Here is a 13,342-nt window from a genome sequence, read left to right as displayed (position 1 = left end):
TCACTGTAGCCTCAGTTGTTCCCCTCTGAATCCCATTCCAATTCATCTCTTCTCTTCTGTGTGGTTGCTTTGAGAGCTTGTGTAGTTCTGTTGTCATAATGAGGACAAAAGCTTTTCCTGTCCACCAGACTTTTCCCATCTGTATAGCATTGCTCTGCATTCATTCTCTGTGTTTCTCTCTCACACACACATACTCCCTCTCTCTCTCTCTCTCTCACACACTCTCTCTCTCCCTCTCTCTCTCTCTCTCTCTCTCTATGTCCTACTGACATAACCTCCTCTCTCTTTTTTACATCTTCTTTTTAAATGTTCTCTCCTCACTTCTACTCCTCCCACTGGTATTGAGGGTGCAGTGCACTGGGGCCCAGAGGCTGTCAGGGACACGTGTAGGAAGGCCACTCTCTGCTGCTTTACTATTGTAGGTGGGCCCTCTCGCCCACTCATCGTTTCACACAATTGTGAAAGCTATACCACCTTCCCACCTTGTGTTTTTAACTCATAGTTTTGATTCATGGCCTGTTTTAATGTATTTTTTTATTTGTCCTTGAAATGTTCCAAAACGGCTTTCATAAGGGTTTTAATGTCATTTCTACCCACTACTTATTTAATTTGGTAGCTGACGTAAATGTTTTCTCCATGGTTGATCCTTTTAGCAAAAAGCTAAAGTGTTCTTCAGCAAATGGACAATAGGTTAGCAGCATAAATAACGTTCAGCAAGGCCAAACAAGAAAGCGGCGCTCAAACGAGGAAGGAAAAAAGAGAACAGGATGAGTGCACTGCTAAGCTCAAGTTGATAAAGTCTTATTTAAGGAGCTGCATGGGACAGGAAAGATGATTGGCCTGGAATTTGGACTTGAGCAGTGTTGTCAATGACTTAGACTTAGGCCCATAGGATGAACTTCTAATGTACACAGGTCAGATTTCTCTTTGTTATGGAGTGGAAACAGGGATTTAAATCTTCAGAAATGTTATTTCCTCCCATATGTTGGAAAATGTGCACCTGCTGGCATCTGTAGCAAGAAAACATATTTGCACTAGGGCCAATCACAATTATGTTACATTACTGACTCCTCCCAATAGATTTTTCTTCGGCCAATCACATCGTTCAACGTGTTCTCACAGTAGTCATTCTGTTAAAAGCCACAGCCCCCAAAAAAGTATTAACTCTTTAACGTTTTATGACTTCCATGATAAACTGTGACAAGTGAACATACCGATCAGTTCTGCTGCGATTAAACTATGTGACACTTATACCCTGGTGTACACACAGACATAGACTTATACCCCAGTGTACACAGACTCCACACAGACATAGACTTATACCCCAGTGTCCACACAGATATAGACTTATACCCCAGTGTACACAGACTCCACACAGACATAGACTTATACCCCAGTGTACACACAGACTCCACACAGATATAGACTTATAGCCCAGTGTACACACAGATATAGACTTATAGCCCAGTGTACACAGACTCCACACAGATATAGACTTATAGCCCAGTGTACACACAGATATATACTTATACCCCAGTGTACACACAGACTCCACACAGATATAGACCTATAGCCCAGTGTACACACAGACTCTACACAGCTATAGACCTATAGCCCAGTGTACACACAGATATAGACTTATAGCCCAGTGTCCACACAGATACTTATACCCCAGTGTACACACAGATATAGACTTATAGCCCAGTGTCCACACAGACAGATTGTACTACGAGGTCCCTCCCTACACATAGATCTAACACAGGATTGGGTGATCCTTGGATGCTTGTATTATTTTGTGAGAATGTGTTTCTCTGTGCTTTCAGCCTTCCATGCTTCACCCAATGTTTACAAGAGGAGGAACAAAGAGATTCGCATGGAGACAGAACCATGTGGGCTGAATTGCTTCCTTCTGCAGGTGACTGACCCTTGACTACAACACACATCACAGAGTACAGACATAACAGGCAACAATTCAACAACAACACAGACAGCAATCTACAGTCTGAAGACAACACACGGCACAGCTACACCAGACAACATACAACAGCCCCCACAATTCAAAGAGACACACAGTCAAATCATAGACATTTCCCAACATTGAAGTATACTTACACACAGTATACTTACCTACAGGCCTAATGTATCTACAGACACCCTAATGTATGCTCTCTGTCTCTCTGTTTCCTTGTCTATTAGAAAGGGGCAAAAGAGTTTGCTGACCAGAACATTCAAAAATCTCAGCGTTCGCGCCGTGGTCGCCGGCAGCCCTGTGCCTCCAGCTCGGGTGGCCCTGCGTCCACTGGCTCTACGGAGGGGAACAAAGAAGGTGACAGCGACCATGACACCACCAGTTCCTCAGGTTGGCAAAGAACACACTCTCACACACACATAATGCTTGCGTGGAAAGATGTCGTAAAATATCCTGAGGCACTGAAAGCTGAACTGCTTCCTTTTGTTGGTCTCTGTGTGGGGTGTTCTGTGTGTGCATATGTCCACGTGCGTGTGTGTGTGTGTATATATATACGTGTTGGGGTGTCTCAGAAGGTAACTCTCGCTGCCAGACCCCCACCAAGCAGAAACAGGAGGAGGAGGAGAGGGGGGAGGAGGAGAAGGCTGAGGCCCAGGGAGATCAGCAGTGGAGCGGGGCGGAAGAGTCTCTCTTCAGGGTCCTCCATGGCACCTACTTCAACAACTTCTGCTCCATCTCCAGACTCATAGGCACCAAGACCTGCAGACAAGTCAGTGCTGCTCAGCTCTGTTGCAATGCCTGAGATCTCTCTGTCTCTGTTGCAATGCCTGAGATCTCTCTGTCTCTGTCTTTTCTTTTTTCTTTTTTTCTCTGTCTCTCTTGCTCCTGTTTTCTTAGATTGATCTGATTTCTCTCACGTTCGTGTTTGCACATAGATTTTCATGTGGGTGTTTGTTTGTCATCTCAAGCGCCTGTATGCGCGTGTGTGCTTAGGTGAATTTATGTGTTTGTGTGTGTGTGTGTGTGTGTGTGTGTGTGTGTGTGTGTGTGTGTGTGTGTGTGTGTGTGTGTGTGTGTTTTCAGGTGTATGATTTTGCCATGAAGGAGATGCTGATTCACCGTGTGCCAGTGCAGGAGGGAGGGGCGTCTCCACAGAAGAAAAAGAGGAAGCACAGGTATGATTGACAGGTGTCAGTCAACCATAATATAAATACAAGAGATTGCAATGATGTGTAAGAATCAGCATTTAAATGCATCAATCTGGGTTTTGCCATTGCAGGTTATGGGCCAAAATCCAGCTGAAAAAAGGTACAGCTCAGCCTTCAAAAATTGATTTTTATTACGTAAATGTGTTTATCTGCATGTCTGTCTGCCAGCCTGTCTATCTGTCTGTCTGCCTGTCTGTCATTTCAACCCTGATTGTTGAAGTGCTTGGTGCAAGGTGTACAGGTAAAGTATTGGTCTAATAACTCTACCTCTGCCCCACACAGATAATTCGTCCAATCAGGTGTATAACTACCAGCCATGTGACCACCCTGAGCACCCATGTGACAGCTCCTGCCCCTGCGTGATGACCCAGAACTTCTGCGAGAAATTCTGCCAGTGTGACCACCAGTGTAAGTGGCTCTTCAGAACAAACACACACACACACACACACACACACACACACACACACATTCACGCTGACAAAAAACAAACACACACACACATGCAAACACACATCTGCAAACACAAACATACACGTTCTCTCTCTCTCTCTCTCTCTCTCACACACAAACACACACACACATCAGCAAACACAAACACACTCTCTCGCATAGACTCTCTCTCACCACACACACACTCACACAGACAAACAAACACGCACATACACACTTTTCTTGACACAAATGTGCAAAAGCAAATCCCTCTGGCTGCGGAAGGAAGACAGGCCTAGTGTGTAGGCTGCTCAGAGGATATCATCCTCACCTAAATGCTCAATCCCTTTTTTCTTTCCTTCCCAAATCCCTCTTCTTCGGCTCCCTCCTCTTTTATCCCTCGCTCTTTTGTCTCCCAAATCCCTCTCTCACACCGCTGTAACCGGAGAGGAGTGGCAGTAAAGTGATCTGTCTCAGGTGTTGGATGTGACCCATTCATTAATGAGAAGAGGAAGAGAGAGAGAGAGAGAGAGAGAGAGAGAGGGACAGAGAGACAGAACATGAAAGAGGACAAAAAGAAGGAGAGAGAGATGGAGAGATAGGCAGGGGGAGGGAGGGGGAGGGAGGGGGAGGGACACAAAGTCCAAACATACTCCTGTGCTGCCTCACAGTGGGAATACATGAACGATAGAGTGGAAAGAGAGGGAGAGAGAGAGAGATAGAGGGAGAGAGAGAGAGAGAGAAAGAGAGAGAGAGAACATGGGAGCAGGGAGTAATAAAGTGTTGCAGGGAGATTTCAGCTCTCACTGGGCCGACTGTCTTTTACTTTTATGATCGGCCTCTTCTGCTTTCTACGGCTCTTCTCCCACCTTCCCAAGGCAGAGAGCCAAGAGGAAATGACTTAGGGTACATTGTGTGAGAGCAGTGGTCTCCAGATAAATTGTATCTGTGTGTATGTGTGCTTGTGCGTGTGTGTGTGTGTGTGTGTGTGTGTGAGAGAGAGAGAGAGTGTGCATATATCCGTGTAAGTTTATATTTGATGTGTGTTGAGCAGAAACACTGAGACTTGTGCAATCTGAAAGCGATCTGACACAGTTGCGGTGTTCTGGAACATCAGTTACTCATAAATAACGGGTACAGACACACACACACACACGCACACACACACACACACACACACACACACACACAAACACACACACACACACACACACACACACGCACACACACACACACACATAGCCCCGTGAGTATGCACAGATACATCTAGGCAACACATCCCCACACTCTCACACAGCCTGACACTCACCAAACCACACAGTCGACATGGAACAGATGTGTGGACTCAAGAGACTGCGAAACCCACGATGGTCCAAACTTGAACACAAACACATGCAGAGACCAGAAAAAAAGTCTCAGTCGTGCAGTCTCATGCAGTCGTAAGTCTAATACTGGAGAGGAATATGCCGGCTTCGGGAAATTAACTTGTCTTCATGTGGGACTTGCAGTGACAGACACTAAAAATAGCGCAAAAGAAAGAAGTGCAAATCAGTAAGAAGGTTTGAAGAAGGATGTTGATGCGAATTACAAAAAAACAAACCTAGAAGGAGGTTGAGATGGGAGTTGTAGTACCGTGTAGTAAGTGACATGGGTCGTTTTCAGAGTGAGGATAGTCTGATGCTAACTATGAAGAGATTGAGTGGCAACATTTCATACATTTGATTTCCCCATCTTTGTACATTCTAGTAAATGCTAGTAAATGCTTTTTTTTAAATGCGAACATGTTTCCTAGTCAGATTTAACCGACCGGTCAGTAGATATGTGTGCTTCTTCCTCTGTAACGATGTGAGTGACGTCAGCCAGGCCCCAGCGGATTTTGGTGCACAGCTGCGTTCTGCACTCTTGGCACTCCCTGCCCTCAGAGACCAGGGGAAGGGTTATAAAATCCAAAAGGTCTGTCGTTTACTGGCACTAACACATCTAATGGCTACAGTGACACATACCAGTGAAGAGGACAATTAGCTATAATGAGCTGAATGATGTTCAGAGCCGTTCCATTAAACCACCACTAGAGGGCCACATGAGACCATCATTCATTCAGTGTGGCGTTGGACTGGGATATTTGACTAAAAGATTGCTTCTCAGGTCTCAGTTTTATTTATTTTTTAACAGTTTAAATGTTTTCTCACACCCAGAGTGGCGGCTAATCGTGGGTGTTACAGAACTCCCAACTCATACACCTGGTGATAAATATAGCTTATTTCCAGGAGTTGAGTTTTGCAGCTCAGCAAAGTATTAATTCTGCATCGTGATTGTATAACTGACTACCATCAGTACAAAGGGTCTACATAACACACAGCCGTGGGCAGTTTCCCATGACAATCTCCATCATTCCTCCTCCGTGTAACCCGCCCACAGCGATGCTGTGCCCCATCTTGTCATGGCGTGCCAGAGTGACTGCAGCACACCCAGTGCAAGCACCAGTCTTCGCTGTGGGTCTACGCTGCTCATTGCTCCATGAAGCAGAGGAGAAGTGACCTCAGTCCATACTCATCAGGGAGTCTGGCTATAGGCTCTTCTCCCATTGCTCCAAGGACAGATTATCTCATGTACAGTACTACTTATTAGGAGCGCCCAGTATGAGCCACTGTGTGTTTTGCTAATCTCTGCAATGGCACTAAAGTGACTAAAGCCGCTAAAGTAACTTTTATCTGTTCACAGATAAACTGTGCAAAATGTGTTGCACAGTTTGTCAGTTTTCAGTCTGTCTGGTACTTAGCAAACTTTATATGTGTTAAAACTATTATCCAACCCGTGTACAAACTGCCACACCTTTGCAGTGTTATTGTGTCTACACTACAAATAGATATTAACGCAACACTGATTGCTATGGAAAGTTTTGAGTTCAGCCTTAATTCATTCATTCATTCATTCATTCATTCATTCATTCATGTAATAATGATGTCCTCCCCTCCCCATGTGGCTGCAGGTCAGAACCGCTTCCCAGGCTGCCGCTGTAAAACGCAGTGCAACACTAAGCAGTGCCCGTGCTACCTGGCGGTGCGGGAGTGCGACCCTGACCTCTGCATGACCTGCGGTGCGGCCGACGAACACTGGGAGAGCAAGCAGGTGTCCTGCAAGAACTGCAGCATCCAGAGAGGCCTGAAGAAGGTATTAGGCCAGAGGCATGACTATGAATGAATGTAGTTGTATTACTGACTAATAACACACGCATTAGCATTAGCGTCTTGAGAAGGTCATCTGTAATGGGACTTGATGGTCTGTGTGTTCAGCATCTCCTGCTGGCTCCCTCTGATGTGGCCGGATGGGGCACCTTCATCAAAGAGTCCGTTCAGAAGAATGAGTTTATCTCTGAGTACTGTGGAGAGGTAAGCACGCACACGCACACGCACACGCACACACACACACACACACACACACACACACACAACATGTACTTGGGTCCGATCAATGATGCATATTTGTACCAGTGTACAGTTTCTTGTTCTACATGCAGTCCAGCAGATCCTAGGGTTCAGTCATGTGATACACCACCATGTTTGTGTGTGTGTGTGCGTGTGTGTGTGTGTGTGTGTGTGTGTGTGTGTGTGTGTGTGTGTGTGTGTGTGTGTGTGTGTGTGTGTGCGCGCGTGCTTGCATGTGCACTTGTGTGTGTGTGTGTGTGTGTATTCAGATGATTTCGCAGGACGAGGCCGACAGACGTGGGAGAATCTATGACAAATACATGTCCAGCTTCCTCTTCAATCTGAATAACGGTGAGAGAGCAGCACTGTGCACCTGTGACACTCACACATCCATGTGGAAAGAGAAGAGCATGCTAAGTTCACTTACCCCCACTTTACCCGTTTGTGTTGCCTGAACAGACTTTGTTGTGGACGCCACGCGGAAAGGGAACAAAATCCGCTTCGCCAATCACTCTGTCAATCCCAACTGCTATGCCAAAGGTACGAGTCGCCTGCACGGTCTGTGAAGTTCTGGTAGTTCTTCAGAAGAGGTTTCATGTGGTTCTTCTTCTGTTCTCCTGGTTTTACAGTCATTCAAGATATTACTAACCTCTGGGGACAAAGTCCTGCATGACTTACATGATTCATATGTCTCACGTCTTTCTTTGATGGAACCATTATCAGAAGAGTTGTCCAAGCGTGTCGATCAGTGGCGATTTTAGCCCGAGATTTCTGGTGGGGCAATTTTGTATGACGTCATGTCATCATCACAAAAATAGAGCTAGCTGATTAATATATTATTATATAAGCAATTTGCCTATAAGCCCATGTAGGCATAGGCTATGGCAGGGGTGGGCAATTCATTTCCCCAAGGGGCCACATGAGATAGTGGGACTGTTGTGGAGGGCTGGACCAATATGCTGAACTCACTTCTGCTCAATATAAGTTGTATCTCTTTATAAAAAACATTAAATAGTATGGTTTTGATTAACTGCTACTGGTAAGCGTAGATGTTACATTTAGGCTATCAAAAATGTGGTGCAGGCATAGTAAAAACGGCAACATTATTTAATCAACATTTAATCATCATTCACAAAAAACGATTTTAAAAATGAGCGTGTTTTTGCAGTATTAAAGGTGTGCCTAGACGACCAATACACATGGCACACACACACACACACGAGATCAAGCTTGCAATGCAATAGTATAAGTATACAAATTAATAGTAATATACATTTTTATCAGCGCAAATGCTCGCAGGCACACCCACAAGCACAAATGTAGGCCTACGTAAATAAATAAATATATTTTTACGGAAAAAAATATCCCGCTTATTATACGGTTACTTGCCAAAACAATAGAAGACATTCCTCCAAAATACCTCTTTTTAATGATTTTGTTGCCGTCTTCAAGCAAATGCGAAGCAACCCACCTTCTGACTTCAAGTTTCAATGACTTTCAGTTACCTTAAATGACCGGACTACTTGCGGAATGATATGAGAGGTGTGAATTAGAAGCACAAAACCCGTTGCCTATGACAGCAGTCATACATTTTTCGCAGCAGTGAATATAAAGAATTTACAGACCTGCGAACGTTGGGATGGCCTATTCAAATTAACTGAACTTTTTGGAACATTCTGAAGAGCCGTATAATAAGTACAGGTATTTACGTTTGATCCCTAATTTACCATTGACCTCCGCGGGCCGGTCAGGGACAGCCAACGGGCCGCAAATGGCCCTGGGGCCGCACTTTGCCCAGGTCTGGGCTATGGGCTGCATTTTGAGTGCCGGCAGGGAGCAGAAATCTAATTTCAATTACATTTCACATGCTTCAGTTATCAGCGCGACACAAAGATGTTGCTTATAATACAGCAATAAAGTAAATAAAATAGATTGCAATACAATAAAAAGATTAGATAGATTAGATAGATTAGATAGATTAGATATTTGAACATAGTTCAAATAACTTGCATGCTTTATCAAGCTTGTGGCACACGCATACAACATGAAGCGAAAGGCACAACTGAAACAAATAACACCAACAAATCATGCTGCTAAATAAGCAAAACTTACATAAAATGTTGTCTTATAAACAGAAATTATTTCAGGCTGCAACTTGAAACTCGGAGGCTGGTTCCAAAACAGTAGAAAACTAGCGATAGCTAACGAGCAGTAACGTTAGTGGCGTAGATCTGTCTGAGTACGATCTGTATTTTTTCTTGGTCACGGGTTGCTAGGCAGATTTCGTGGGGCACATTTAAAACTGCCCCATCTCCCAATGTAAACTTTGGCCTGTGTCACTCACGCTCATTGGTGTTACCATAGCAACAGTCTTATGTTTGCAGCGCTGCCCCAGAAGGTGAGGGACAGCGGAGAGCAGGCAGCATTTCACAGAGCGAGCACAAACACAGAAGTTCAAGTTCAAGTTCAAGTTCAAGTTTATTATCATTTACTCATAAACAGCATTTATCAGTAATGAAATTCTTTGTGCTCAGTGTCCGTTCAACTTAGAGAATAAATAAATTAAATACTGGAGAATGGAGAAAAAGGGTAGGAAAAAGAGAAACAAATTGTAGTGCAAAAAGATATTTCAAGGACAGTTCAGCATCCTGATGGCATGTGGGTAAAAACTATCCCTGTATCTGCTGGTACGGGACCTTATACTCTTGTATCACCTTCCAGAAGGCAGGAGGGAGAAAAGACTGTGGCAGGGATGACTAGGGTCAAAAATGATCCGCTTGGCCTTCCTCCTGCAGCGCTGGCTGTAAAGGTCCTGGATGGATGGCAATGCAGTCCTTGTAATACGCTGTGCAGATTTGACCACTCTTTGTAGTGTCTTCCTGTCCTGGGCAGTGCTGTTGCCAAACCATGTTGTAATTCCACCAGTCAGTATGCTCTCAATGGTGCAGCGGTAAAAATTGGTCAGTACAGTGCAGTCCATGCCAAATTTCCGCAGTCGCCGCAGAAAAAAGAGCCTCTGTTTCGCTGTCCTTGTAACCACACCAATATGGTGTGTCCAGCTCAGATCCTCGCTGATATTGATACCAAGAAATCTGAAACTTTTGACTCTCTCCACAGAAACGTATACCAATCAAATTACTCTACTACTACTTTGCATATTAAATAAAATAAGATATATTTTGCCACAAAGCACAGATGTATTGAGCGTTCTGCACCACAGCGCCATCTGGATCTGGTGGGGCAGTGCCCCATGTGCCCCTAATGTAGAAACACCACTGGTGTCGATATTATAATATTGATATATAACTGAACAGGACTTTTATGTTATGCCTTGCTGACATTAAGGTTTACACCACGGCATTAGATGAAGGACGACATTGAAGCTGTCAGTCTGTTTGGCCCCTCATTAAGTATTTTCTTAACACTTTCCTTGCAGTTGTCATGGTGAATGGAGACCACCGCATTGGGATTTTTGCCAAGCGAGCCATCCAGCAAGGGGAGGAGCTTTTCTTCGATTACAGGTTGAGCATCATCATAAACACACACATTCATATGAACATGCATTTACACACTCTACACACACAATGGAAGCTATCACACAACCATGCATTCATCTGCATGTATATCTGCATGAATGTATGCAAACACACGTAGAAACATATGCACAAACGCTCTCACCAATGCATACGCAGGGGCACACACACACACACACAAACACACACACACACAGATGCATTCCTGAAAGCTCACACTGTTTGTTCTATTTGATCAGATACAGCCAAGCAGATGCACTGAAGTATGTGGGAATCGAGAGGGAGATCGATGCTGTCTAATCAAAGGACACGTCCTCCACACCCTGAACTTTGATCTCTGACCTTGAAGTTTAAACATCCACGTTCCTGACCCCACTGCATTCCGTCACACTGAGTCTGGTCTGTATGCCATAGAAGCTCAGCCACTAGCCTTACAACAGATGGCAGCTCCTCTGCGCATGTCACAAAACTCTTCCCCCCAGGTCTCTCTGTAACCAATCAGTGTACTGTGTTTGCTCTCAGCTCCAAATCTGATTTGTGTACCTGAAGCTTTCGAAGCTCTATTTATCTGACTCACTCACTCACTCGCTCTGCATCCTAACAGCTGTGCTGCTCTGTATGTTAGCTTGGTTTGGTCTGAGGAGACCGTGCTATGCCTTGGTGTCGTGACAGACACACACTATAGTCTAGTTAGTCCTCCTCTGTAGCTCTCTTCTCTGGTGACCTAGCTAAAGGTGTAGTCTACTCCTCTCAACACACGCTAACCGCTAATCTCATCTCTGTGCAAGCTCTCAGACACTGGACATCCGGTGTGTAATCTGATTAGCCCTCAACAAATGTGTCTCTCATAGGGCAGCTAGAGGGCCTGTCTGTGCAGGATTTTGCCAACCCATAGCTACACATGGTAGCCTCCGTAGCTTCAGAAAGGGCTCGCTCCTAGCTCATCCATAACCTGAGCTTGCAGACGGCATCATCTTTTCCTGACTTAAGATCAGTCTTAGGGATTTAAAACAGTTCACATTAGTACAAGTTATCAGTATCTGTTAGAAAAGGCCTGAGGAAAAATATAAGAGTAATACGCTGACCTAATGAATATGAACAGCCACTTTGGCTGTTAGGCTGCCCCTCAATTTTAAAAAAGCTTTTCATTGCAAAAAGCAGAGGTCTTTTTTTGCTGAAAGTTGATTTGAAAAAATAAAAAAAGCCAGATATGATTTTGTTTCAGTGTGTTACCCATGTTGTTGTTGAGGTGGCCTGGCCCTAAGAGACTCTGAGGTAATAAAGAAAGAAATACTGATGTCATGTTGTGCCAGAGCAGATAGAAAACAGTCTGTTCTAGGGAGATGCATCCATGGGGGAGAGATAGAGTTCAGAAGACAGATGGCGGGACTAGAGGGAGAATAAAACTTAAAGGATTGAAAGACAGATAGACAGACAGACAGACAGACAAACAGACACAGAAGGCCTAAAAGAGGACTAAGGGATAGAGAGCGTCTGGAAGGACAGAAAAAAGATAGCACACAGGCTTGGGATAGCACCACTTACAGTAGTTCCAAATCAAGTAGCTACCCTGTTGCTAACGTGTGTTTTGCCCTAGATTCAGATCTGCATTCATAGCCTAAACGCGATCTCAGTTTTACCTTCCCCATGTAACCAATCTCACAGGAACTCTGTTGCAGTAGATCATAGTGATAACGTTAGCAGGGACTTCTGCTGCTCTCTACTGGATAGGCAACAGAAAAGCATCCAGAGACACCTAGGACTGTGGTCATCCATCTTATACGTTCCCCCACCCCCACAGCACAGACTCCATCTTTCCCTGGTACCATATATGCATACTTGACTGAGCTTGTCACCCTTGATTAGCAGAACACACCTGATGTAGTAATGAACAGCATTTTAATGACATTGATTTCAAACAGATGTGCTTGGACCAGGGAGAGATGCAGAGAGCAGAATTGAGAATCGCTGATGTAGGGAAACTAGTATGGCCATTGAACTGGGTGGTCAGGTGGTTGTTGCAAATGTATGTTACATGACAGGGAAGGCAATGAATTCCTCACTTTTGGAAATCTAAAAATGTATTGCACATATAAAGCTTGTTTGCAAGCGTTAGTTATCATCTCTAATGACCCCTTTCCTGAGAGAAATGTTACCAAATACAACCAGGCCTTAAGTATTTTTATGTCCAATGAAGAAGATGTTTACAAAAAGATCATATTAAGCTATTTCTATGCTACTATGTGTCATATGGTCATTATGAAGTGATCCTGAGGGCTTCAGTTAGACCTTAAAAGAGGCCTTTACTTGGAGCTCTAGGCATAATGCTGATTACAGTACTTTGCTATGTGTCCAGGAGGTAAGATGGGAATGTTACATTTCAAATGCTATTGCTGGATGCGGTAGCTGTGGCTAGGCTAACTAGCCTCTTGCAGACTGCAGGAGAGTTTAGGGTTGATGTATGCATGTGTGTGCCACCAGGTGTGTGCATGTGTGTGTACTCACTCGGGTCTCCTGGCCTGAAAGATATATATTGTCATTTACATCCATCCCCTCATTCCAAAAGATGTATGACGAGCAATCTGAGACATGTGTGCGCTCCTGTGCTGATATTACAAATAAAATGCTATGGGATCTCCTCCTGTCATGTAAATGTAAGCAGATACGTGTATGAAAGAAATAAACTACATTTATACAGTATCACGTCTCTGAGGTTTGCATGGTCTGATTATTTCTGGTGAGGAAATGAGGGAAAGAAAAAGGCAGCAGAGCACAGTG

At 44.3% G+C, this 13,342-nt stretch overlaps 1 protein-coding gene across 1 annotated transcript in view; it reads left to right on the top strand.

The window, feature by feature from the left end:
* The window catches only part of ezh1 (enhancer of zeste 1 polycomb repressive complex 2 subunit), an 18,983-nt gene extending 5,719 nt beyond the window's left edge, over nt 1-13,264 (top strand). The window contains exons 10-21 of the mRNA XM_042708905.1: nt 1,824-1,915; nt 2,197-2,359; nt 2,542-2,738; nt 3,053-3,144; nt 3,249-3,277; nt 3,460-3,585; nt 6,596-6,777; nt 6,900-6,995; nt 7,301-7,382; nt 7,491-7,571; nt 10,468-10,552; nt 10,804-13,264. Of these exons, the coding sequence (XP_042564839.1) occupies nt 1,824-1,915; nt 2,197-2,359; nt 2,542-2,738; nt 3,053-3,144; nt 3,249-3,277; nt 3,460-3,585; nt 6,596-6,777; nt 6,900-6,995; nt 7,301-7,382; nt 7,491-7,571; nt 10,468-10,552; nt 10,804-10,864 (1,286 nt within the window). The 3' untranslated portion in view covers nt 10,865-13,264. The remainder of the gene's footprint in view (nt 1-1,823; nt 1,916-2,196; nt 2,360-2,541; nt 2,739-3,052; nt 3,145-3,248; nt 3,278-3,459; nt 3,586-6,595; nt 6,778-6,899; nt 6,996-7,300; nt 7,383-7,490; nt 7,572-10,467; nt 10,553-10,803) is intronic.
* Nucleotides 13,265-13,342: the final 78 nt, after the last annotated feature.

This window comes from Clupea harengus, chromosome 1 (assembly GCF_900700415.2).
Source record: "Clupea harengus chromosome 1, Ch_v2.0.2, whole genome shotgun sequence".
NCBI classification, from domain to species: Eukaryota; Metazoa; Chordata; class Actinopteri; order Clupeiformes; family Clupeidae; genus Clupea; species Clupea harengus.
This window is presented reverse-complemented; position numbering and strand designations above follow the sequence as displayed.